The sequence below is a fragment of the Nanorana parkeri genome, unplaced genomic scaffold (assembly GCF_000935625.1).
Source record: "Nanorana parkeri isolate BGI_ZX_2015 unplaced genomic scaffold, ASM93562v1 scaffold177, whole genome shotgun sequence".
Lineage (NCBI taxonomy): Eukaryota > Metazoa > Chordata > Amphibia > Anura > Dicroglossidae > Nanorana > Nanorana parkeri.
The window spans coordinates 1,486,141-1,512,216 of record NW_017306445.1 but is presented as its reverse complement, the minus strand read 5'-3'; the positions used below and the strand labels follow the sequence as shown (position 1 = coordinate 1,512,216).

Genomic DNA, 26,076 nt, shown 5'->3' with positions numbered 1-26,076 from the left:
CACGTGTCCATTTACATCAGATTACCGCCAAGTCGCCACTATCTTGTCCGCCAAAACGGAGCTGTTTCGTTTGGTTTTCCAGATCTGTCCCAAGTCAGGGGTAAACAGATGCTTGTCTGTTTAGAGCCTGCTGCCCGTAGACTTAAGGTGCCCATACACTTTACAAGTCTTGCGAGGGTTGTAAAGTACTTAAAAAAACGTACGATCTGCCCATCTTGGACAGGCAGATCGTACTTGCGATCATCGCAAGCCCGCCCACCTGAGGGGCGGGCTTACGATGACTGCAATGACGGATACGTACAGTAGAAACGGTCGCACACCTTCCATACACTGCACGATTCTCGTACGATCGCGGGATTTCCCGCTATTCTCGTACGAGAATCGTGCAGTGTATGGGCACCTTTACACTGGGCTTCCGATTAGATCCGCCTGAAGAACTGACAGGCGGACTTGATAGGAATGCCCGTGTGAAAGGGCTCCAGTGGCACACATAATACCAGCTGAGCTGCACTCATCTGCCACCAAGCAGACCCCAGTGCAGTGAGATAGATATCCTAATATTTAAAGCATACCTCCCACTACATAAGGAGGATAAAGCAGACAAACAAATAAGAAACAAGGTTCAGACATTCAGCTTTTTTTTTTTCTTTGATAGCTCTCTTTTATATGCATTTCACATACAGTAATGTAGAAAAAGTAAGTACACCTCATGGAAACTGTTCACTTTTTCAATGTATTTGAGCATGTAACCATTGGATCTTTATTCAAACAGTTCCTATAGACAAGACAAAGCTGATATACAGGTGAAACTCGAATAATTAGAATATGGTGCAAAAGTAATGGCAGTAAGTGCTGCAAAAGGGGCCCAAACCAAGTACTGAGTACATATGCATGCTTGTACTTTTCAGAGGTCCGATATTGTTCTATGTACAATCCTTGTTTTATTGATTGCATGTAATATTCTACTTTTCTGAGATTGTGGATTTGGGGTTTTCATGAGCTGTAAGCCATAATCATCACAATGATGACAAATCACGGCTTGAACTATCTTGCTTTGCATGTAATGAGTCTCTCTCATATATTAGTTTCACCTTTTAAGTTGCATTAGTGAAATAAATGAACTTTGCACGATATTCTAATTATTCGAGTTTCACCTGTACACTAGAACAAATGGCCCACAAAATTGACATTTATTCTCATAATCTAAATGAATGGCAATGCAGATTTGTGATGTGGAAAAAGTAACTACCCCCATATTTACCACCACTTCCAATCTTGTTTCAGATTAGGTGCCAATGATTAGACCTTCTTTAAAAGGAGTATGCAGGTGGAATCTGTCTTATTTAAACCTCAGATATCTAGTGTCTGGTGCTTTCTTCACTATTTATGTGCGTGGTGTCATCGTGCCAAGATCAAAAGAGCTTTCTAAGGCACTCAGAAAGAAGGTTGGTGATTTTCTTACATCCCTTCCTAGGCTAATAGGCATCCGCCAATTATATGGAAATTATCATTCCACTGCAAGAAAAATAATCTACACGTGGCAAAGATATATATCGTTTTATTGTTTACAAACTGAAGGTTATGAATATTGATGACACCAACTTGGCATTTATAGCATAATCTACTGTGACAAACGATTTACAGGAGTCCTAAATGAGCAGATTCATTACTGATCAGGGGTGGATTTATGTTCATGGTCAATGAGGTTTTTATCCAATGTTTCATAATAATACCATGGACCATCTCCCCTCTTTCTCATGGCGGCACGGGCGGTATCTTCATAGAGCCTAATAAAATGTAAAAAAAGAGACAAAGTTATAACAAATAGTGCTAAATAGAAACAGAACATTGCTGGCGTATATAAAATAGCCAAATTTATGGAACACAACCTCTCCTCACCAGAGCTACAGGAAACTTTAAAGAAAGGAATCTTAAAAAATAAGCCTTACAAAACTGCTAGTTTTGGTCTAGGGGCGCAAATAAAAAATATACTTACCTGATCCTCGGTCCCCTCAGCCTTTTTCTTCCCCAGACTCTGACGATCTGCACCCCGCTGACGTCATCGTGTCTAATGTAGTTCCATTCACCTACATTAGATTCGGAGGATACCGAGGGACATACCGGCGCCAGAGCAGAAGGTAAGAGAAGTGAGTTGTGGCTTCCAAAGAACTGAGGATCAGCTGAGTATCTTCTGTATTCTGGTCCTAGACCAAAACAAGCAGTTAGCTTCTGCAGTGCTGGGGAAGCCGCACTGCAAGGGATCTTTTTTTTTTAAATGACTGGAGTTCCTCTTTAACCCCTTCGTGACGGGAGACGTACACTGTACGTCCCGCCACAAAGGGACCAAATGACTCGTCACGGACACTGTACGTGACGAGTTATTTGCTGCACTAGAGGGCTGGTAACCGCTGAGAATCAGCGGTTACCATTCATTAATGGATGCCTCAGTATAGAGGCATTCATTAATGAAAGGGTTAACCTTTTTCAGACACCTGATACCTTAATATCGGGTGTCTGAGAGTCAAAGCAGAGCGGGCAAACATGCCGGCAAAAGCCGACATTCTTACAGCTCGTATAGATCGAGAGATCTCTCTCGGATCGTATACTGGCTTTTTTTTTTTTCTTTCACTTTCAGGGATACATAATGTATCTATTCCTGAAAGGAGAATGTTTCAGTTTTCTGACCGTTGTTGCAACAATCAGAAAACTAGTGACAGCTGAATCCTGAATAAAAATTTTCAACTACCACCATTTTATTCTATAGGATCTTGGCATTCAGAAAATATATAATGTTGGGGGGTTTTACGTCATTTTCAGGCCTAAAATGTGCAATATAACATGGGTGCAAAAAATGAAAAAAGGGCCTCAGTCATGAAGGGGTTAAATAGTGAAAAGTGTAAAAAAAATAAAGGGACAAATAAAAGGTATTTATTGCATTTTTTTTTTTTTTAGCTGTGCTGGTTTTGTAAAAAATACTACAAATCAAAACTGGGAAAAAAGTGTTTTTTTAAAAGGGTTTTTTCCTCTTTTTTTATATTTTATTTGTCCTAAGTGAGGCGTTAGACACACATATGTGATATAAATATGTAGCCCTATCTGTCCTCTAAAAAACAATATATAATATGTGTGGGTGCACTTTGTAAGAAAGTATATTACTGACGTGGAAGAATCACACAGCAAAAATGTCAAAAGTGTGTCAGTCATTTACGAACAGAAACTAAAAACAAGCTCAGTCATGAAAGGGTTAAGGGAACGTATAACAATTACTATACCAAGTACAAAATATGATTGTTTAATCATTGCCAATGACAGCCGGTAGGTGGCAAGCTTCCTACAAGAGACAACTTTCCCCAACTTATTCCACAGCTGTCATGTGAAACAGATCTGAAGAGCAGGAAGATCAAATTGCAAAGACTGCAGTGTGAGTCACAGAGGAGTATTACACCCCCTCCCTCTTCTAGTAGAGGAGGTTCAAAAAGAACTCCAGGAAACGGTTTCTTAACCCTTGCAGTGGGCTACCCCTGCACTGCAGGGGTTAAGTGCCCATTTTCATCTAAGTGCTAAAAAAACAGTTACTCACCCGAAGCTCTGAGCCAGCCAGCTGTCACAGAGCTACCTCCAGCCTCTTTCCTCCTGCGCTGCAGCAGTGGAATCTTCCTTAGCGTCCCCATGTTTATATACTGTGTAAAGCCGTGATGATTTACAGGACCTTAGACTGCTGCAGAGGAGGGAGAGAGAAGCTCTAGGGACCGGTCTAAAAACAAGCCGGCTCAGAGCATCAGGGGAGTCCACTTTATTTTTTAACCTAGACTAAAACGATCAGTTAACCCTTGCAGTGCAGGGGTTAATCATTTTTTTCCTGGAGTTCTTCTTTAAAAAGGTATGTCTTGGTTTAAACAGTGTGCTTACAAGCATACATATATTGTTGGCGTTCTGGTTAAAAAGCCCAGCATGCTTTGAAAACTGCAAAGGAGTAGAAGGTGCCCATACACCTTCCGATTATCGCACAATTTTCATATGCGATCGCGTTTTCGTAAGATAATCGCACAGTTGATGGGAAGTGTACAACCGTTTGACTTTTGTCTTTCCAGCAGGCTAGAAAACTTTTATCGAATCGTATGAAATTCGATAGATTAGTGGCGTTTTCGTATGAAGAAAAATCGCAACACTGCTCATGCGTAAACCAAAATCCTTTGTCAAATCGACAGAATTCGGCAAGATGATATTGCTAATGAACGCTAATTGAAACCCACAAAGGTCTGTGCATGATGGGGCAGTTGTAGGAAAATCGGACGACGGTTCGATCATTGTACGAAAGTAATTGTGCGATAATCATAAGGTGTATGGGCACCTTAAAGCACATAGCGTGCAGTAACCTGGAGCAGCCAATCAGAATTTATTTGAATGAAGTAATACCAGACAAAGGTGCAATCTAAGTCCCCTTTCACACGGGCATTCCGATTTTCAGGTGGAGCTGATCGAAAATCCAGTGTTAAGGTGCCCACACACCTTGCGATAATCCTATGATAATTGCGGGAAATCCGGCGATCATACGATTATCGCAAGGTGTGTGGGAGCCGTGCGACCGTTTCTACTGTACGGTCGCACGACTTTTATCTTAGGAACATGTTCGAAAACCCGCCGAGAATCGCACGATTGTCGGCAGGTGTGTGGCATGTTCGTAAGTGCCGCAAGCGCACACTGCCCGTTCAGCAATGCGGTCATCGGAAAGCCCGCCCTTCAGCGGGGCATACTTGCGATTATCGCAAGTACGATCTGCCTGTCCAAGATGGGCAGATCGTACGTTTTCTTTAATTACCTTACAAACAACGCTAGACAAAAGTCTTACGATGGTTGCAAGGTCTGTGGCCAGCTTTAGTCTATGGGCAGCCGAATCTAAACAGTCATTCAATTAACCCCGAATCCAGCCAGGTCTGGAAAAACAAACGCAGCAGAGTCATGTTTCGGCGGACCTGATTGTGCCGGATCGGGAGTAATTTGATGTAAACTGACACCTGTTTGTATACATCTGATTGGGGGGGGGGGGGGGGATTCTGCAGTGTGCTGGATGCTGAAGATTCTTTGGTGGCTGTAACTCTTGATCAAAGAGAAGCTCTTGAAAGATCAGAGTCAGTGCCCACCAGGGAGCTCATGTTCAAACAACTTTTGTAAAAAATACAAAAAAAATTGGGATCAATAAGCCTAAAACAAGTTCACAGAACAAATATTCCATTTACAAAAGGGATCGAAGCAATACCGTCCAGCAAAGTCTTTTAAAAAATTTGGCTGTTCAAACTGAAAAAGGTTTTCTACAAAAGTAGACTTCCGGGGTATACATTCATTGACTTTTACATATTTGGCTCATTTATTTTCCTGACTATGTTATTCATTTTCTTCAATGTGGGAAACAAAAATAGCTGTCAAGGACACTTCAAATATAAATATGTCTGTAGCAGTTTTAAAACAACCTGAACAGTGCAAGTTATTGTTCTACCTGAGCAGGCGTTTCTCATTTTCCTTGTAGATTATAGCCATTCCTTTCTCATAGGACTCATCAACAGGATGAAACACATTACGGGATAGAAAACGAGTGATTGGGTGCTGAAAAAAAATGACAAAAGAAAATTCATACCAGTAACATAGGTAAAGAAGCTCAAAGACAAGTATAAAGTAGGAGGGCATTAATACAAACTTCCATCGATTCTTTTTTTATAGCCAATATTGGTTTGTTTTTTTCTTACTATTGTTTGGATTCAAGCCACATTTACATAAGAACATCTCAATATTCAAAGAGAACCTGTCACAAGAAAAATATGGAGGCTCCATTGCGGACTTCACTCTCAAAGTGACTCTGGGTTTATTTACTAAAAAGCGTAGATGCGGTTTACTTGGAAAAGTGTACGTTCACTTTAAGTATCCGATAATGTGCAGAAAAAAATGAATAAAAAGAAGGTTTTTTTGTTTGTACATTGATTGACTGAAGTGAACACAGCTTCACCTCATTTACTAAGCAAAGTGAACAAACTACATCTTTAGTAAATCAACCCAGGAAAAAAAATAAACAAAACAGAAAACTGCTGCAGGTATAACGTGCAGGTACCTGCACCAGCTTTATAAATCCTGCAGGTAGTGCTGACTGCTGGGCTATTCAGACATGTTATTCTATCCTCTAGGTGCCAGCGCTTTATACCTGCAGTCATCTAGTTTCTAGCACAAGACATTTTTTGGACTCCAACAACTCAATGCTATACTATACACTACTAACACTGCTACAGCTTACCCGATAGTATTCCCAGTGTTCAGGAGTATAGCCTTCTGGAATTTCTGCCAGTTCGGCTGGACCTGGTAACATGAAATATAACTTAACATGTACAAGATGGACAGAGAGCTTTTATTGTCAACATTTCATATTTGCCATTGTTAAATGTCGGCACCTCCACACCTACTATCACTGCCATTTCAAACACAGCAAATGATTTCAGTGCAGCTCTTATAGCCAATGTTAATGACCTCAAAAGAAGATCTTGGGTGAGCCACTCCTTCCTACACCATCATACAGTACTTGTAATGCTTGTTATTACTGTTAGCATTAGGGATGAGCTCAGTTTTGGACCAAACCAAAACTTCTCCAAACCCAAAAGCAGCATTGGGCCAACTGTCAATCACCTGCGGGCTGGGGCGCTCCCCGCCCTGCAGCTGCACATAAACAAAGGGTCGATGCAATTGACCAAATATAGCCAAGTGGCCATATAAAGCTCAATGACGTTATAGCATCTTGCCCCTTTGTCTATGGGTGCTGATAGGGCGGCAGCAGAAGGAGCTTCCTTCCATGTTCTGATTTAGGAACCTTTAGAAGGATAAGTTTACATCAAAACTTCAAAGACCCATTCCCTAACCTTTTTGAAACCCCCATCCCCCCACAGATGCTACATATTTTTCCCTGACAGCGGCTGCTTCCCCCAGTGTTCACATCCTCCCTTCAGAAATCCACTTGGTGCTGCCCAGATCTGCACAGCAACTTCCCATAGACTACAAAATAATGAAGGATTTAAACAACATGGGAGGCTGCTGATGTCAGAGGCAGCTAACTAAACACCTGCGCAGGGGTGTGTGGGGTGGGGGGTTGTAAGGAATCAAGGACAGTTTAATAACTGGTCATGGAACTTCAGGGAAAGCTATACAACCTTTTTTTTTTTTATTTGTGAAAAACAATACACTATTATTTTAATACACCAAAAAAAAAAAAAATCACAGTGAAAATAAACAGTTGGTACTTACCAATGAAAATATTGATGAGTAATATGCCAATAGTGGCAGGTATCAGACCAAGAAGTACGTAGAATGTCTGTAAACAAAATGAACATTACAATTACAGGAGTACTGGAGTTACAGAAGATCAAGGCAAAAGCACCAGGTTAAAGAGATTCCCTGGGGGGTGGGTAAGGGTGGTCTAGCGCTTGCAGCATACAGGTATTAACAGTGGGGCCAGGAAAAGGTTGCGGAGCGGTGTGGGTAAGTTCATTTTCTCTGAGAAGGGCTTGGTCACACCACATCCAGTGTGTCCCAGCACGTTAGTGGCTGGCACTATTTTTTGCTATCCCACCGCACAGCGGCCATTGCTGTGCCATGCGTTCCGGTGCGGGCAATCACACTGCGGGCGGGAGGTGTGGCTGCCACGCTATTTACTTAAAGGGCATCCTCACACCTCCTCCCACCCAGAATGCAACGTGATCCAGTGCATTCCGGCCACTAACAGTGCTGGAACCCACTTAAAAGTATCGGTAATTGGTATCGGCAAGTACATGAGGGGATGTACTTGTACTTGGGCCTGAAAAAGTGGCATCGGGACATCCCTAATAGATACCTTAGCGCAATGCATGTTAACACACTGCACAAGACCTCAAATTTGTGAATGTGGCCTTGAGAGTTGAATGCTGCAGACACTTTTTTTTGTTTGTTTTCCACAAGTATCTTCATTCATCTGCAATGCACCCGTAGAATTTGCTAGCTCAGACACCTTTTCAGGACTTTTCTTCAAGTTACTAACACAATATCAAGCATAGGGCCATCGCCATATCGACATTGCCAGTCCATAAACACATGCCAAGACTGAGACATTTTGCATAGTGGACGTAAACATACTTTAGATTCAAATATCTATGTAAAAATATAAAACTATAATAGTTTCAAAACCTGAATGGCCTTGGTGTAAAGCCCCTTTCACACAGTGTTTGACACAGGCGGACCTGAGCGAAAGCTTAAAGTGACAGTAAACTCAGGAGTTAAATCTTAAAAATGTATTCAAGTAACTTAACTATTCACAAAATGTATCTGATTTGTGTATCACTCGGCTGTAGATCCTCAAATCATCTCTGAATTGGTGCTGACACTGTCCTTCCTTCTGGAGGGTGGCTACTTTTGTTCCCCATGGTCCCTGTGTGTGTTGTAAAGTAGCCACCACTCCAAGCTTGCTCCTGTGATGGACTACAATCTCAAATTTAGTTTAGTAATTTATATTGAGATTGTAGTCCATCACAGGAGTGAGCTTGTAGCGGTGGCTACTTTACAACACACAGGGACCATGGGGAACAAAAGTAGCCACCCTCCAGAAGGAAGGACAGTGTCAGAATTCAGAGATGATTCTACAGCCGAGTGATACACAAATAAGATACATTTTTGTTAAAAAATACATTCAAGTACCCAAACTATTAAGATTCAACTCCGGAGTTTAGTGTCACGTTAATGTTAGTCTATGGGTAGTTGGATGTCAGCAGATGTGAGTTCGGTTTTGCAGAACAGATCGGAGGTAAATGGTCACGTCTGCTTACATCCGACTCCTCATAGACCTAACATGGGTCTGGCAAGTTCAGTTTTTTCCTCCATCACTAGATGAAGCAAAAACTGAATATAGGTGAATGTCACAAAAGTGACATCTGTTCCATACTGCTCTGATCTGTGCACGGAGCCCCTGCTGACTGGAAAGGGCCATGCCCGTATGAAAGGGGTCTTATCAACAAAGATAAACCAATGTCAGGTAGTAATTCTAAACTGTATACCACTCAAGCAGAAAATGCCCCAAATGTCAATGGGGGGAATTTATCAAAACTGGAGCAGACAAATTCTGAAGCCGATTTGCACTGCAACCAATCAGCGTCTCAGTCTCATTTTAAAATCTTACCTGAGCAAACTGAAGAGAGATGCTGATTGGTTGCCATGGGCAACTGCTCCAGATTCTCTCTGCTCCAGTTTTGATTAATTCCCCCCAATGTCTTATTACTAAACGGAGAGCGGACTTACCAAGTAGCTTTTAAATTTCGTGTCATGGTAAGTTGAAGCTGTAATGTAAAAGAGCTTCTTTCCATGGCTGCCAAAACGCACAGGCACTAAAAAGGAAAGCAAAAAGATTAAACACAGTGAGGTTGATGTAGTAAAGGAATAGAGCATGTTCACTCTGCAAAGAACACCTAATCGTGCAAGGAAAATGAAATAACAAAATTGGGATTATTGCTTGCATGTCAGAACAGCTTCAGCTTGTTCACTAAGCTAAGTGAAAATTCACTGTGCAAAGAGAATGAGGTGAAGCTGTGTTGACTTGAATCATCCAAACATGTGCAAAGCAAAAAAATTAGGTTATTGTGGAAGGTGCCTTCCATTAAGAGTCCATTCTCACTATAACATTGCAGTAACATGCGTTTTACTGCAACACACATGAATGGCACCCCAGAGCACAACAACATACTAAGGCTCCATTCACATATAGCCTCTGCGTTTCCCGCATGGTTTTCCATGTGGAAGACCGTGCTAGACGAAAGCGCTAACATTTTTTAATCCACACGGATGCCACTCGTGCATTCCGGTGTTCTGGTAGAACCCTGGACCCATGCGTCACTTCCAGGGCATGGGCTGCATGCACAAGCTCTGAGCCACTGATCAGGGGGCGCCGGCTTAACACGCATGCTCAGACCCACAAATTTCATTGCCACTGGCGCATGTCCTGGGAAGCGGCGCATTGTAAATGATCTGCATAGGAAATTATGGACACCGGCACTCCAAAGTAGAATAACGTCTTTTATTGACGTTCCATGCAACAATACACTTATTGCATATAAAAGTGTATTGTTGCATGGAACGTCAATAAAAGACGTTATTCTACTTTGGAGTGCCGGTGTCCATAATTTCCTATACTTTATTCAGACGGTGGCCATCCGTCGACTACTGATGCACCCAACCTATCATTACGGATTAAGCGGTAAGGAGTGCAATGGGTACACGGATTGTTATAAATGATCTGGACACGCTTCCCAGCACATGCACAAGACAGACAAATAGCCGGTGAAATTTATGGACCAATCGCACATTTGCGTGGACCGGGTCCAGATTTCCAACAAAGTCCGGTATTCTGTTAGAACACCGGTACCATGTACAGGTGTGAATGGGTCCTAAATGATGACACAAGGGTCTACAATACAATCAGAATGCACCTGTAAGCAAACTGATTTTACCCATCAACACAAGCCAAAGAGTACCAACACCAGCCCAATGTGAGCCCCCCATGCCCTGCCTATGGGGTTCAATGATCCCTGAGGATGGGGGACACTCCTGGTCTGGGACTGGCAGTTCACCATACAGAGATATCACTGGACTCCATGACACACTTCCATTGTCTCACAATATTCACTACAATACACAGTGATCTGCATCGTCCTATGACCGCACAGCCAGCCAATGTCATCCTGTCCCCAGGCAGAGGTCACCCAGGACACTATGGCCGATTAGGCCGTACTCTCACCAGCGGCAGCCGGCGGCCCTCTCCTCATCAACACATCACTCCGGAACGGCCAGCGCTGAAGACATTGCAGGCGGCTGACCACCGCCGACCGGAGCAGGCTCATCCCCGCCATGTTCACCTGGGACAGGCGCGGGGGATTATGGGTACTACTATCAGCCTGTCGAGGACGCCACCAGAGACACGTTTAGTACTGGCAAGTTGCCCTTACTGGCTCATTCAGTGGGTAATGAAACCCTGCCACAAGCACTCGTTACTTCACAACCACCGAACAGGGTCTACTCAGATCTATCTAATTGTCTCCGTTCTTTTCTAAAACCGCAGAGTATGATACCGATATGATCGCTTTGACGTCATATGACAGCCGGCCCTGGTGCATTGTGGGAGCTGTGGCCCGGGAAGATGGCGGCGTCCACAATGAGGATGCTGCTGGTAGGCTGCAGGCGGCTGTGCCAGGGCTCCACGAAGATCAATGTCAGGACTGTGGGCGGATTGTCCGGGTAAGAGAATCTGTGTGATGCACAAGACTCACCTATACCCTTCTGGTGACCCCATTATCAGGGACAGGCTCAGGTGTTGAGATATGTCCGTGACCTTACATCTAGGTACTGCTGATCAGTCCTGTCTTCCTATGTGAAGAGCCGTGTACGTACAGTAGGCTTTATAATCCTGTATAGAAAGTATGCCATGGCAGGTCTGTGGTGTGCTGATGTCCCCCCGGGCTACAAATTATTCTGAAGAAATGAATGCTGGATGCTGATTGGCTGCTGCAAGAAGAAGTGTACCCCTGAGATCTGTATGAAGGGGCATAGTACCCCTGAGATCTGTATGAAGGGGCATAGCGTCCCTGAGATCTGTATGAAGGAGCATAGCATCCCTGAGATCTGTATGAAGGAGCATAGTATCCCTGAGATCTGTATGAAGGAGCATAGCATCCCAGAGATCTGTATGAAGGAGCATAGCATCCCTGAGATCTGTATGAAGGAGCATAGCACCCCTGAGATCTGTATGAAGGAACATAGCATCCCTGAGATCTGTATGAAGGGGCATAGCATCCCTGAGATCTGTATGAAGGGGCATAGTATCCCTGAGATCTGTATGAAGGGGCATAGTATCCCTGAGATCTGTATGAAGGTGCATAGTACCCCTGAGATCTGTATGAAGGGACATAGTACCCCTGAGATCTGTATGAAGGGACATAGTACCCCTGAGATCTGTATGAAGGGACATAGTACCCCTGAGATCTGTATGAAGGGACATAGTACCCCTGAGATCTGTATGAAGGGACATAGTACCCCTGAGATCTGTATGAAGGGACATAGTACCCCTGAGATCTGTATGAAGGGACATAGTACCCCTGAGATCTGTATGAAGGGACATAGTACCCCTGAGATCTGTATGAAGGGACATAGTACCCCTGAGATCTGTATGAAGGGACATAGTACCCCTGAGATCTGTATGAAGGGACATAGTACCCCTGAGATCTGTATGAAGGGACATAGTACCCCTGAGATCTGTATGAAGGGACATAGTACCCCTGAGATCTGTATGAAGGGACATAGTACCCCTGAGATCTGTATGAAGGGACATAGTACCCCTGAGATCTGTATGAAGGGACATAGTACCCCTGAGATCTGTATGAAGGGACATAGTACCCCTGAGATCTGTATGAAGGGACATAGTACCCCTGAGATCTGTATGAAGGGACATAGTACCCCTGAGATCTGTATGAAGGGACATAGTACCCCTGAGATCTGTATGAAGGGACATAGTACCCCTGAGATCTGTATGAAGGGACATAGTACCCCTGAGATCTGTATGAAGGGACATAGTACCCCTGAGATCTGTATGAAGGGACATAGTACCCCTGAGATCTGTATGAAGGGACATAGTACCCCTGAGATCTGTATGAAGGGACATAGTACCCCTGAGATCTGTATGAAGGGACATAGTACCCCTGAGATCTGTATGAAGGGACATAGTACCCCTGAGATCTGTATGAAGGGACATAGTACCCCTGAGATCTGTATGAAGGGACATAGTACCCCTGAGATCTGTATGAAGGGACATAGTACCCCTGAGATCTGTATGAAGGGACATAGTACCCCTGAGATCTGTATGAAGGGACATAGTACCCCTGAGATCTGTATGAAGGGACATAGTACCCCTGAGATCTGTATGAAGGGACATAGTACCCCTGAGATCTGTATGAAGGGACATAGTACCCCTGAGATCTGTATGAAGGGACATAGTACCCCTGAGATCTGTATGAAGGGACATAGTACCCCTGAGATCTGTATGAAGGGACATAGTACCCCTGAGATCTGTATGAAGGGACATAGTACCCCTGAGATCTGTATGAAGGGACATAGTACCCCTGAGATCTGTATGAAGGGACATAGTACCCCTGAGATCTGTATGAAGGGACATAGTACCCCTGAGATCTGTATGAAGGGACATAGTACCCCTGAGATCTGTATGAAGGGACATAGTACCCCTGAGATCTGTATGAAGGGACATAGTACCCCTGAGATCTGTATGAAGGGACATAGTACCCCTGAGATCTGTATGAAGGGACATAGTACCCCTGAGATCTGTATGAAGGGACATAGTACCCCTGAGATCTGTATGAAGGGACATAGTACCCCTGAGATCTGTATGAAGGGACATAGTACCCCTGAGATCTGTATGAAGGGACATAGTACCCCTGAGATCTGTATGAAGGGACATAGTACCCCTGAGATCTGTATGAAGGGACATAGTACCCCTGAGATCTGTATGAAGGGACATAGTACCCCTGAGATCTGTATGAAGGGACATAGTACCCCTGAGATCTGTATGAAGGGACATAGTACCCCTGAGATCTGTATGAAGGGACATAGTACCCCTGAGATCTGTATGAAGGGACATAGTACCCCTGAGATCTGTATGAAGGGACATAGTACCCCTGAGATCTGTATGAAGGGACATAGTACCCCTGAGATCTGTATGAAGGGACATAGTACCCCTGAGATCTGTATGAAGGGACATAGTACCCCTGAGATCTGTATGAAGGGACATAGTACCCCTGAGATCTGTATGAAGGGACATAGTACCCCTGAGATCTGTATGAAGGGACATAGTACCCCTGAGATCTGTATGAAGGGACATAGTACCCCTGAGATCTGTATGAAGGGACATAGTACCCCTGAGATCTGTATGAAGGGACATAGTACCCCTGAGATCTGTATGAAGGGACATAGTACCCCTGAGATCTGTATGAAGGGACATAGTACCCCTGAGATCTGTATGAAGGGACATAGTACCCCTGAGATCTGTATGAAGGGACATAGTACCCCTGAGATCTGTATGAAGGGACATAGTACCCCTGAGATCTGTATGAAGGGACATAGTACCCCTGAGATCTGTATGAAGGGACATAGTACCCCTGAGATCTGTATGAAGGGACATAGTACCCCTGAGATCTGTATGAAGGGACATAGTACCCCTGAGATCTGTATGAAGGGACATAGTACCCCTGAGATCTGTATGAAGGGACATAGTACCCCTGAGATCTGTATGAAGGGACATAGTACCCCTGAGATCTGTATGAAGGGACATAGTACCCCTGAGATCTGTATGAAGGGACATAGTACCCCTGAGATCTGTATGAAGGGACATAGTACCCCTGAGATCTGTATGAAGGGACATAGTACCCCTGAGATCTGTATGAAGGGACATAGTACCCCTGAGATCTGTATGAAGGGACATAGTACCCCTGAGATCTGTATGAAGGGACATAGTACCCCTGAGATCTGTATGAAGGGACATAGTACCCCTGAGATCTGTATGAAGGGACATAGTACCCCTGAGATCTGTATGAAGGGACATAGTACCCCTGAGATCTGTATGAAGGGACATAGTACCCCTGAGATCTGTATGAAGGGACATAGTACCCCTGAGATCTGTATGAAGGGACATAGTACCCCTGAGATCTGTATGAAGGGACATAGTACCCCTGAGATCTGTATGAAGGGACATAGTACCCCTGAGATCTGTATGAAGGGACATAGTACCCCTGAGATCTGTATGAAGGGACATAGTACCCCTGAGATCTGTATGAAGGGACATAGTACCCCTGAGATCTGTATGAAGGGACATAGTACCCCTGAGATCTGTATGAAGGGACATAGTACCCCTGAGATCTGTATGAAGGGACATAGTACCCCTGAGATCTGTATGAAGGGACATAGTACCCCTGAGATCTGTATGAAGGGACATAGTACCCCTGAGATCTGTATGAAGGGACATAGTACCCCTGAGATCTGTATGAAGGGACATAGTACCCCTGAGATCTGTATGAAGGGACATAGTACCCCTGAGATCTGTATGAAGGGACATAGTACCCCTGAGATCTGTATGAAGGGACATAGTACCCCTGAGATCTGTATGAAGGGACATAGTACCCCTGAGATCTGTATGAAGGGACATAGTACCCCTGAGATCTGTATGAAGGGACATAGTACCCCTGAGATCTGTATGAAGGGACATAGTACCCCTGAGATCTGTATGAAGGGACATAGTACCCCTGAGATCTGTATGAAGGGACATAGTACCCCTGAGATCTGTATGAAGGGACATAGTACCCCTGAGATCTGTATGAAGGGACATAGTACCCCTGAGATCTGTATGAAGGGACATAGTACCCCTGAGATCTGTATGAAGGGACATAGTACCCCTGAGATCTGTATGAAGGGACATAGTACCCCTGAGATCTGTATGAAGGGACATAGTACCCCTGAGATCTGTATGAAGGGACATAGTACCCCTGAGATCTGTATGAAGGGACATAGTACCCCTGAGATCTGTATGAAGGGACATAGTACCCCTGAGATCTGTATGAAGGGACATAGTACCCCTGAGATCTGTATGAAGGGACATAGTACCCCTGAGATCTGTATGAAGGGACATAGTACCCCTGAGATCTGTATGAAGGGACATAGTACCCCTGAGATCTGTATGAAGGGACATAGTACCCCTGAGATCTGTATGAAGGGACATAGTACCCCTGAGATCTGTATGAAGGGACATAGTACCCCTGAGATCTGTATGAAGGGACATAGTACCCCTGAGATCTGTATGAAGGGACATAGTACCCCTGAGATCTGTATGAAGGGACATAGTACCCCTGAGATCTGTATGAAGGGACATAGTACCCCTGAGATCTGTATGAAGGGGCATAGCATCCCTGAGATCTGTATGGAGGAGCATAGCATCCCAGAGAACTGTATAAAGGAGCATAGTACCCCTGAGATCTGTATGAAGGGGCATAGCATCCCTGAGATCTGTATGAAGGAGCATAGTATCCCCAGGATCTGTATGAAGGAGCATAGTATCCCCAGGATCTGTATGAAGGAGCATAGTACCCCAGGATCTGTATGAAGGAGCATAGTATCCCCAGGATATGTATGAAGGAGCATAGTATGCGTGGAGTCTATAAAGCAGCATAGTATCCCCAGGATCTGTATGAAGGAGCATAGTATGCGTGGAGTCTATAAAGCAGCATAGTATCCCCAGGATCTGTATGAAGGAGCATAGTATGCGTGGAGTCTATAAAGCAGCATAGTATCCCCAGGATCTGTATGAAGGAGCATAGTATGCGTGGAGTCTATAAAGCAGCATAGTATCCCCAGCCTCTGTATGAAGTAGCACATTGAAGCTCTTCCATTCCTTGTTTTTCAGTGTAATGCTTCAAGTCCTGAGTAAAAGAACTCCAGAAAACAGCTCTGTCCAGCAGTGTGCATCATTTCACTCATCAGCAGCACGAAGAGGCCTCGAGGAGTTCTTTGATGACCCAAAGAATTGGGGAGAGAAGACGGTAAAGTCTGGTCAGTAATTGTAATACGTTTTCTTTCTTCTAGGTCAGGTGTTTATTTATTCACATACATGATCACATAGGTCAAATCTGGGATTGTGCGGCTTTCATATCTTAGTCTGAGAAGCAAAGGAGCTTCTTCTCGCACACTGATCCTCTATTAGAGGTCTATGTAAGAGAGACAGACCAGACCTAGGGTCACTAGATTATGCCTATGTCAAGAGCTAACTTATCTGACAGGCAGATCCAGTAGGGGCATAGGGGTATAAGGCCTGGTTCACACCTAGGAGTTTTTGAGCAGTAGAAAAATCGCTTTTAAACACCCAACACAAGAAATGCCATGATTTTCAATGACCCCTGTTCACACCTGAGCAGGAAAACACAAAAGTACATGAGCTTTTTCTGGCAATTGCAAGCTCGTTTTCCCCCCATAGACTTCAATGGAAACACGCGGCAGAAGCATGCTGCACATTTTCTTGCGCGTTTGTACGCGCCTTCGTCCATTGACTGCAATGTTTCTTGAGCTGCCAGTCAAAACGCGTTTTTACGCATGTAAAAATGTGGCAAACACAGATAAACGTGCAAAAAAACCCACGCTGAACCCGCTTGTACAATCGCACAGAAATGATGCTGCCTTGATGTGAATGGGGCCTTAAAGTTGCAAAATACTGCAGTTCTGTATTCCCCAATACATTATTAAAGCTGAAGTTTGTTCTGCTTATATTTTCTCTTCCCTGAGTCTTCCTTTCACAACTCCTCAATATATTAATTACATTTTGAATACAATCTTTCTGTTTTCATGACATACCTTTATTATACCCATCACTGGGTCCCTGTGCATCTTTATGCAATGCAGTCAAATCATGGCTGGTGGGAGGGGCCAGCAGGGTGTTGTACATAACTTCCTGGAAAAAAAATCACAGCACCCTGCCTCATTACTTCTCTCAAGAGCCCTCAGCCCTGATATAAGCAGCGGGGTAGCTCTTGGGAGAAGTTATGCAACTATCAAAATTCCTGGATGGCTGGGTGTCAGTCTGGAGGAGGGGGCATTCCTAGCAGACTGCATTTGCATACAGACCACCCTAGGTAATGCCAAGATATAATGCGGAGCCTCCATGATTACAAGACCTGAAATCCAATGAGTGAAAGTGCTGGGCCGGGGACAGTCAGGCTAAGGAGGAAAGAGCTAGATAAAGCTGGATGTCCTCCAGCCAGGAAATTTGGCAGTCTCTATCTAACTTGCTGCAGCTTCTAATACTCACTGTTACTAATTGTTAATGATGCCCTAAAGCCGGCCATATGTGGCTTGAATTTCCTCAGATCCCTGCTGAATTGGCTCAATTGGTCAGTTAAAGAACTGATGGCCAAACAGTGTTTGCATGCAAACAGGTGCAGTCAGTGTTCAGGTATTCCGGCAGCCGCAGGTGTCGTGGTTGCTGAATACAATAGCCGGCAGTGGAGATTCCTCGACCCACATTGTGTAATGTGCATGGAGGGGCCCGCATGCTGAATGAGGGAAATCTAAACATGTATGGCGAGCTTTAGGGTTAGGAGAGTTTAGAACAGAGGTGGATAACGCTGGCCCTCCAGCTGTGCTTCAACTACAATTCCCAACATGCCTCTGGGAGCCCTGCCTGTAACGGTCACTCTTGCGATGCCTCATGGGACTTTTAGTTCCACAACAGCTGGAGGGTTCCCAGGGAACTGCTCCAGATTATGTCTGCACCAGTTTTATGAATTCCCATAAGGAACATTTATAAAGATCACCCAGTCTGCCATATCACGTGACGCACTGCGCTGCCCCCTTCATGCCGTTGGCTGATTACAAACGCTTGCTGCTTCGTCAACTCTTTAACGCCACCAAGGCTCTTATTTCTGTACATTGGAACACGCCTAAAGTCCCGTCACTGAGAAGAAGGGTACAACAAAATAGAATACTTCCCATTGGTGGAAGAGTTCCCATTTATTAAACATGAGAACTATGAAACCGTGTAGCGGCCCGGACTCTGCTTAAACAATGTCTCCTGTACTAATTGATGACAAAGTGCCTTTTGTTGGAAGATTCTTCTTTGAAAATCTTAATAAACTTTTTATTAAAAAAATAACAATGGATAATTTGACTAACTGGAACAGGCAGAATGTGGAGCTGTTGCCCATGGCAACTAATCAGCTTCTCTGTTTTATTTTCAAAGCTGAGCAAACTAAAGAGAAGCTGATTGGTTACTATGGGCAACTGCTCCAGATTCTGTGTGCTCCATTTTTGCTAAATCCCCCTATGTGTTTTATCTTTTCAGGCGATGCATGGACTATTTATCAGCTGAGAGGAAAAAGCAGTGAAGATCTACACAAACTTTGGTAAGTGGTGAGGGGTAAAGGATAATCGAGTGTCAGCATGTCAGTCTGGAGAGTGAATAGACTTCTGTCCTTTTCAGGTATGTGTTACTGAAAGAGAAGAACATGCTGCTGACTTTAGAGCAGGAGTCCAAGCGGCAGAGAGTTGCTATGCCCAGTTCTAATCGGCTCTACAAGGTATGAACAAGGCATTATTCATGTCTGATCTGAAAAACCGCTGTCCATCAATCGATGCACTTGTAATTCCAGTTTCACTTCTGTTTGGCTAAACTCGTACAAGTATAATTCATCTTTCACATATCCCCTCAGTTGTAGAGATGACATAACAGAAACCTATGTCACTCACATGTATCATTTAGTAAACAATAAATATATACCTTTTACTTCATGTCACACATTAAGGCCTTGTTCACACCAAATGCAGAGCAGATCCGGTCAGGTTTCTGCACACGCAGTGCAGTAGGTTTTGACGCGTTCCGGGCATTTTTTTTTTTTCAAGTTTAACATGGGCTTTCAGGCACTTGCATGCGTTTTTGATGCGTTCCAGAGCAGGTAAAATAGGGCTTGCCGCAGTTTTTTTCACCTGCTCTGGATCTGGTCTGGATCTGCACGCTGCGATGTGAACTGGAGGTCAAAATACCATAGGAATACATTGGATGCAGTTTTGATCCGGTCTGCACCTGCTCTGGTCTGGATCTGCGCTTGGTGTGAACAAGGCCTAATAGATGTACAACTTTACCAGCAGCACAGTACTTGATAAGGATAACATCCTGATTGATAGATTATAATATACATCGGGGGTAGTGAATTCAAATCCAAGGAGGTCCGGTGAATACAATTTTAATTGAGCCAAAGTCCGAATCGCGGTCTGGGCAGAATGGACATTCAGTTCATGCGCATACCGCGGTCCATCATTGAGGTTGCATTCACACCAGCAGGCGCACTGCAACACACAGCTGCTGGTCTGTGTTCCCAAGCGGTGCTAATGCACCAATCACGCCGCATCACACTGTTTATTTATTTTTTTAGAAGTCCGTCCGATTACAGCAGATTAGAGAACAGACTTTCCTGCTCTCCATCCTGACACTGTGTTGTGCCCCCACTCCAGAGCAGTGGGGGACCCGAAAACTATTGGGGGGGGGGGTTGGGCGACAGGGCACAACAGCAGACTAGTACAAGTGAGCTATACAGCCACTCAGATCAGTTGTAGGAACCGGCCCTGCCTGATGTCATTGGTTGCTAGGAAACCATCAGTCCCAGCAACCAATGACTGAAGTTGAGGGAGGGTCTGTGCTGGTTTATGTCTAGAAACACCGGCCTCCACTAAAATAGTTTGCTCAGGGCACCTGCTATCTAAGTTTATTCATGTCAGATCTACCAAAAATATGTACGTCCCGAGACAGCAGCTGGAGGGGAGGTGGGGAAGGAACTGCAGGGACAGATGTGTAAGTGTTGGTCGATCTGACACGAATAAACTATGATAGGAGGTGTCCTGAGCTGCTGCGCCTGCACAGGTATTCATGAACCCGCAGCAACTCCTACAAGCCCCTGTCACTCAATGGGAGGAGAGAAGAGTGGGGAGAATCTCAACAATATTGTCATGATCGCTCGTCAGCACAGAGCTTAGCCCCGCCTACAGTATATTACATTGAATTTCAAGCCTATGGTGGATTTTTGATTACAGGAGTACAGTACAAAATCTACTCCTGTATCATTAGAAACTAAAAAGGCAAAAAACGGTGTACCCCATAATTCTTTTTTATTTTATTTTTGTGCCATGCTGCTTCTTAAGACTACATCACAATTTCCCTACAAGTGATCATTGTATATGTATCTAGATTCAGTTACTGATGTGCATGGAGCTTAAGATATTAAAGAAAAGACCAACATGCTTTTTGTTTTGCTGACATTTTTGTTCTCCCTGATTTTTCTCCTGAAGGTAACTAAGTCCATGGAGAACCTTGACAAGGTAGTTACAGAAAGGGAGACTGCCCTTCGTCTCCTGCAGACTGGTCAGGCAAAGGGACGTCCAGGAGAATGGAGGAAGGACTGCTTTGGGGAAACAACATGGTATATTTCATTTGTATTGGAGTATATAGAGTACCTTTCATTATGTCTAAACATTGCGTTTGTAAAATACATTCTAGTTGATGTCAAAGCCGCCATGCCTTGTAAAAAGTATTGGTCAATCATAATCCAAGTCTGCTAATTAAAGGACAAGAGGCAGGGCATGAATATCCCCTAAAATTAGTCCATATACCTTGTCTGTGTGGTGTAATGGCAGATATCTAGGGAAAAACAACATTTTAAAAAATGTATCCTTCCTAAATTATCATGGCTTGCTTATGGTTTATTAACTTTGCTTTGATTACAAATTAAATGTAACCTTTGACACCATATTGTTTGCAGTGGTACATGTGTATTTGCTACCCTGTCCTTGTAACTTGACAGTGGAATTTACAAAGAGCTCTGATTCCATTATGGCCACTGAGCTTTCTGGCCCAGAACTTGTCAGATATGACTAGCTGAAGTGCAGATGCAACCATTGGCCGGAAGAAAGGTTCCAGATTTCTACAACTATGGCTGGCTCTTGGAGACATGAGGACACCTTGAAATAAGAAAGAATTCCACATTTCCCAAGTTAATATGTAGCACAGTGTTTAGCGGAGCTCTTAAAGTGTATTTCCACTTTCCCAGCCAAATTGGGATAACATCTATTTTATATTTATTACATTCACATAGCATACACTAAACAAAATATGTATAAAATGTTTTTCAGTTTTAAATTGCTTTTGCTTGGGTTAGGCCAGGTTCTTGGCTTCTTAACGGTTAAGATTTCTACTTGCTTTTTCTTATTTATAATGTTAGAAGGGGTTGTAAGGGGTTAAAAGATTCCAACCCTGGCTTCTGCATTCAAATGTTGATAAAGTTAATGAGAATAACACAATTCTCAAATTTCAGTCCTAAATCTTTCTTCAAGGACCGATCACTGTAAAGGTGCTCAGAAAATATTGCACAGGAGAAGAGAGCTCAGGCACTGTTTTTGTCTGATTTTATAATGTGTTCAAATGTAATTTTTTTCATGCAAAAGTACCTAGATACTTGTTAACGATCTGTGTGATTTGTTCTGCATTTTTCAGGCACAGATTTAAGGAATGGCCAATTCCTTGGCACATGAATAAAAATCATATGCGAAAGACGTTTTTTGCACTGCCATATGTGGATCATTATGACAGGTAAGCTGAATGGGGATGTTCAATATTTCCATAATGTGCCATAAGTGTTATGATATCTCTTCATTTACTATAGAAACAAAATATTCTATCAAGTGGGTCTCCCTTTTCCCTGAGATCTGCATCTTTTTTTGTTTTATATCATGTTTTTAGCAGGGTCTGTAAGCAATGATATGGGCATGTTTGTAAACTTGCTAACCTCAGTTGGTAGAAAACACATTTACAACCCGTCTACCGCTGTACAACAAAGCCGTGGCATTGGACATCTAGTGCAGGGCAATATTGTCTTCTGGAGGTTTTCTTAAGCCCTTCGTGACTGACGACGTACAGTGTACGTCGCCAGCATCGGGGCTGTTTAAACAGACTAAAGTTTTTTAAATTAAATTTTAAATAAAATAAATCTAATAAAAAAAAATGTAAAAGTCTCCCGCCCCCGCGCGTTGCCACGTAAACATGCGTCGGGTGCCCTTACGTATGAAAACAACGAACGCGCTACACATGTTGGGTATCGCCACGCACGCCGGAGTGAGAGCAATAATTCTAGGGCCAGTATTTTGGGGTATCTCTAAATTGATGACCTGTGGGGGCTTTTAAAGCGTCTTCTATGGACTTTTTGGGGTACTGGGGTTTTACGGATGCACGCAATTTGTAACCTGGGCATGTTGGGTGTCATTTTACTCGTTGTAACCTCATCTTTTATATTTCATTAAAAAATGGGTATTTTGTTGTGTTTTGGGGCACTTAATTAAATTTTTCACTAAATATTGGGGTTTAATAAGGAGTTGCGCTAATATTGCGCAACATAAAAATTTGCAACTACCACCATTTTATTCTATAGGGTCTTGGCATTCAGAAAATATATAATGTTTGGGGGTTTTAAGTAATTTTCAGGCCTAAAATGTGGAATATAACATGGGTGCAAAAAATTAAAAAAAGGCCTCAGTCATGAAGGGGTTAATAATAACTGTTGAGTCCGAGCACTGTGGCACATGGAGAGAATGCATGGCCCAAGCAAGATGTGGCAAGTAACATTTGTTCACATACTGTGTGTATATCTGTCTGTCTGTCTGTCTGTCTGTCTAATCAAGGGTTGCCACTGCACTGCTTGGAAGGTAAATGCCTGGATAGTCCTCCACAAATAAATATCCATACAAAACCAAAATGGGTAAAAAAGTACTTGCAGGTCTTGAGGTGTACATGTATCAGCATTTTTGTCAACATTTCAAAGCTCAGACCGTCTTTATTAAGCCTATTAAGCTTTGATAAAGATAGACTGAGCTCTGTGACAATGTTGACAATAAAATGCTGATTTCACACTCCCTCTTTCTCTCATTTTTTTATTAGGGTAAGGTGTTTATCGGCTTCATGTTTCTTGCAGGTTGAAATTAGAAAAGCAGCTGCGATCTGAAGCAAGAAAAAGAGATACAGCCAAAAAGAAACAACGTGATCTGGAAAGGCGCTTCCCACATATAGCTAAAAAGTCTGGGAGTTAAATGTTGTAATACTTGTTAATAAAATAGAATGTTCACTGTTTGTACCTACAGGATGCCTTTGTTATACAATGAAGGCACCAAATTGGAACATGAAGTGGTGATCTTTCCTCTGATGTTTGGTTGTAAGGTGTTTTCATGCAAGGTCACCATCCACAGCATTTAACATTTCATACAATGTTGTAGTGATTAATGACATGGATAGAGCTGCAACAAACTAATCGATTATTGAAAAAGTTGTCAACCTTTTCAATCATTGATTAATTGGCTTACGATTTATAGAGGAATACAAATCCCAGCAATAATACATTATACAGCGCAATGCAGAATACCACCAGCTATAGAGGACTACAAAACCCAGCAATAGTACATTATAGCTGGCGGTATTCTGCATTGCGCTGTATAATTTTACACTTTTCATTTCACTATATTGCATAACCACACTTTTTTATTTTTTACTTCCACCGTTCCACGCTTGCTCCTGTGATGGACTGCAATCTCAATACAAGCTGGTAGTCCCATCACAAGCCATTTTTTAACATTTATTTTTTATTCCGATTAATCGAACTTAATAATCGGCTAACTAATCGATTTTGAAAATAATCGTTAGCTGCAGCTCTAGACATAGATTGTACATACATGAAGATTCTGGGTGTACAATCTCACTTTGCTGCCACAGGGGGAATTGTAGGATTTGTACAGTTACATCACAGATCTAATGATATGCTTCCTCACAAGTTTCATCCACTTATATTTACTATACTGCATCTTAAAGAGGAATTTTACCCATATCTTTAAAATAACAACACAGGCACCTTTTAGAAATGTTTAGTAATCGCAATCTACAAACACATACTTCTACATAATTGCCGGCTTTTATTTTTTTGTGCATACCTTATTTTTGTTTTCCTCCCCATTCTTTTGACAGTGGCCATTGTAACTTAGGGCAGGTTCCTACATCTCCCTTTACTTCGTGGAACTCTGGCACATGTGCCCATGCACATCATCTCAGGGGAGGAAAATGCCTTTCCCTAAGATCTCCCAGCAATGTTCTGCTGATGTAACCTTCCCAGGATGCAATGCTTGGGCACAACAACATAATTTGTGCCAAAGTGGACAAATTCTATTTGTAATGAAAAACAAGTTTGTTTTACTATGTATTATGATTTCATATCAGCATGCAGAGCTGCATGCTGATGTGATTTTTAGTGAAAGGGGGTAAAGGTTCACTTTAAGGAAGGCATACATGTATTTTCTGTACAACTTTTAAAAGTGCACACACACACACAACAGAAAGCTTAGCCTGCTTATTGGGTGACTAGATCATTAACTGAGTTGGAAGTACTTGGTAAGATCCAGATATGTAGTGCCATAGCTGTGGATATTTAAAACCCATCACATATATATATGATGAGTCATTGCACAATGGTTTCAGCATTCTAGATTCATTTTTTTTTATTTCAAAAAGCAAACATATTACATTTTTATTTTTTTTAAAGGGAAAAATCAATAAAACATCTGAAATATTCTAAATAATTAGTATTCAAATTAGTGCACTTAAATTCTACAGTTTGCTTAAAAGAGGCTCTCCAGTTTGGTCATCTAAAAAAAAAAAAATCATACCAATTGTTTTGTATTTGTACAAAATCTAAATTGTATCAGAGTGGCAAAAAGTTAGATCCTCTTTCCCAAAAACGTGACAGGAAATCTTCCCAAAGTGAAAGCAAATTCTGCTCTTTTTTTTCTTCTAGTGACACCAGTTATATAATTAACACTGTACCGTGTACAGCAGTACTTGAGAGCTGTACCTTAAATGATAAGTGCACTTTAAAATAAAGTGTGCATCTTTTTTTTATCCCCCATCCCCCTCTGCAGATCCATACTTACCAAGATCCGACAGGCACAGTTCTACTATTATTTACATGCAGTGGCATAATGCTCCCTCTGCTGGCCGCACCTGCACATTACAATCCCATAAACTTCTATGGAGCTGTCTCTCAGCAGGAATACAGACTTAGCCAGGAGAGAGATACTTGCAGTGCCAGATGTCAGATAACAGCAGAGGATTGGCCCTCAGATCCTGGTAAGTATACAGTAGATCTGCAGAGGGTGAGGGTGGGAACAATTAGGTCAGGGGAGGGGGCAAAAAGAATAAGTGAACTTTGTCTAAAAGCACACTTACTCTTTAAACTACACAGGGGAGCTGAGGGGTTATTCAGTCTAACACATCAGTGCTACTAACAGCCAGACTGCTTAGCACAGATATTGCTTGGAACTTCAACTAACCCTTATCTTAATGGACATTTCATTCTTCCCTGGAGAACCTTTTCAAACAAGGACAAAAACCTTCCATTTAAACTG

General features: G+C 42.9%; 2 protein-coding genes across 2 annotated transcripts; one reads left to right on the top strand and one right to left on the bottom strand.

The window, feature by feature from the left end:
* Window positions 1-1,542: 1,542 nt before the first annotated feature.
* NDUFB5 (NADH:ubiquinone oxidoreductase subunit B5) lies at window positions 1,543-10,952 on the bottom strand. Its single transcript, XM_018554895.1, has 6 exons — window positions 10,790-10,952; window positions 9,298-9,383; window positions 7,279-7,345; window positions 6,281-6,342; window positions 5,495-5,601; window positions 1,543-1,787 (listed from the first exon to the last, which is right to left on the bottom strand). Exons 1-6 carry the CDS (start codon window positions 10,899-10,901, stop codon window positions 1,667-1,669), a joined length of 555 nt encoding a protein of 184 aa, XP_018410397.1. The 5' UTR covers window positions 10,902-10,952; the 3' UTR covers window positions 1,543-1,666.
* Window positions 10,953-16,509: 5,557 nt separating this feature from the next.
* Window positions 16,510-23,768, top strand: MRPL47 (mitochondrial ribosomal protein L47). Its single transcript, XM_018554891.1, has 6 exons — window positions 16,510-16,653; window positions 18,935-18,995; window positions 19,073-19,169; window positions 20,932-21,062; window positions 22,133-22,228; window positions 23,604-23,768. The coding sequence occupies exons 1-6, from the start codon at window positions 16,512-16,514 to the stop codon at window positions 23,716-23,718; spliced, it is 642 nt and encodes a 213-aa protein (XP_018410393.1). The 5' UTR covers window positions 16,510-16,511; the 3' UTR covers window positions 23,719-23,768.
* The last annotated feature ends 2,308 nt before the right edge of the window (window positions 23,769-26,076 follow it).

Coding starts and splice junctions, on each gene's coding strand:
- MRPL47 (XM_018554891.1), top strand. CDS start 16,512: ATGCTTCAAGTCCTGAGTAAAAGAACTCCAGAAAACAGCTCTGTCCAG. Junction 21,063..22,132: donor TGCTTTGGGGAAACAACATG/GTATATTTCATT, acceptor TGCATTTTTCAG/GCACAGATTTAAGGAATGGC. Junction 22,229..23,603: donor TATGTGGATCATTATGACAG/GTAAGCTGAATG, acceptor TGTTTCTTGCAG/GTTGAAATTAGAAAAGCAGC.
- NDUFB5 (XM_018554895.1), bottom strand. CDS start 10,901: ATGGCGGGGATGAGCCTGCTCCGGTCGGCGGTGGTCAGCCGCCTGCAA. Junction 9,384..10,789: donor AGGGCCGCCGGCTGCCGCTG/GTGAGAGTACGG, acceptor TTTCCTTTTTAG/TGCCTGTGCGTTTTGGCAGC. Junction 7,346..9,297: donor CGAAATTTAAAAGCTACTTG/GTAAGTCCGCTC, acceptor TTTTGTTTACAG/ACATTCTACGTACTTCTTGG.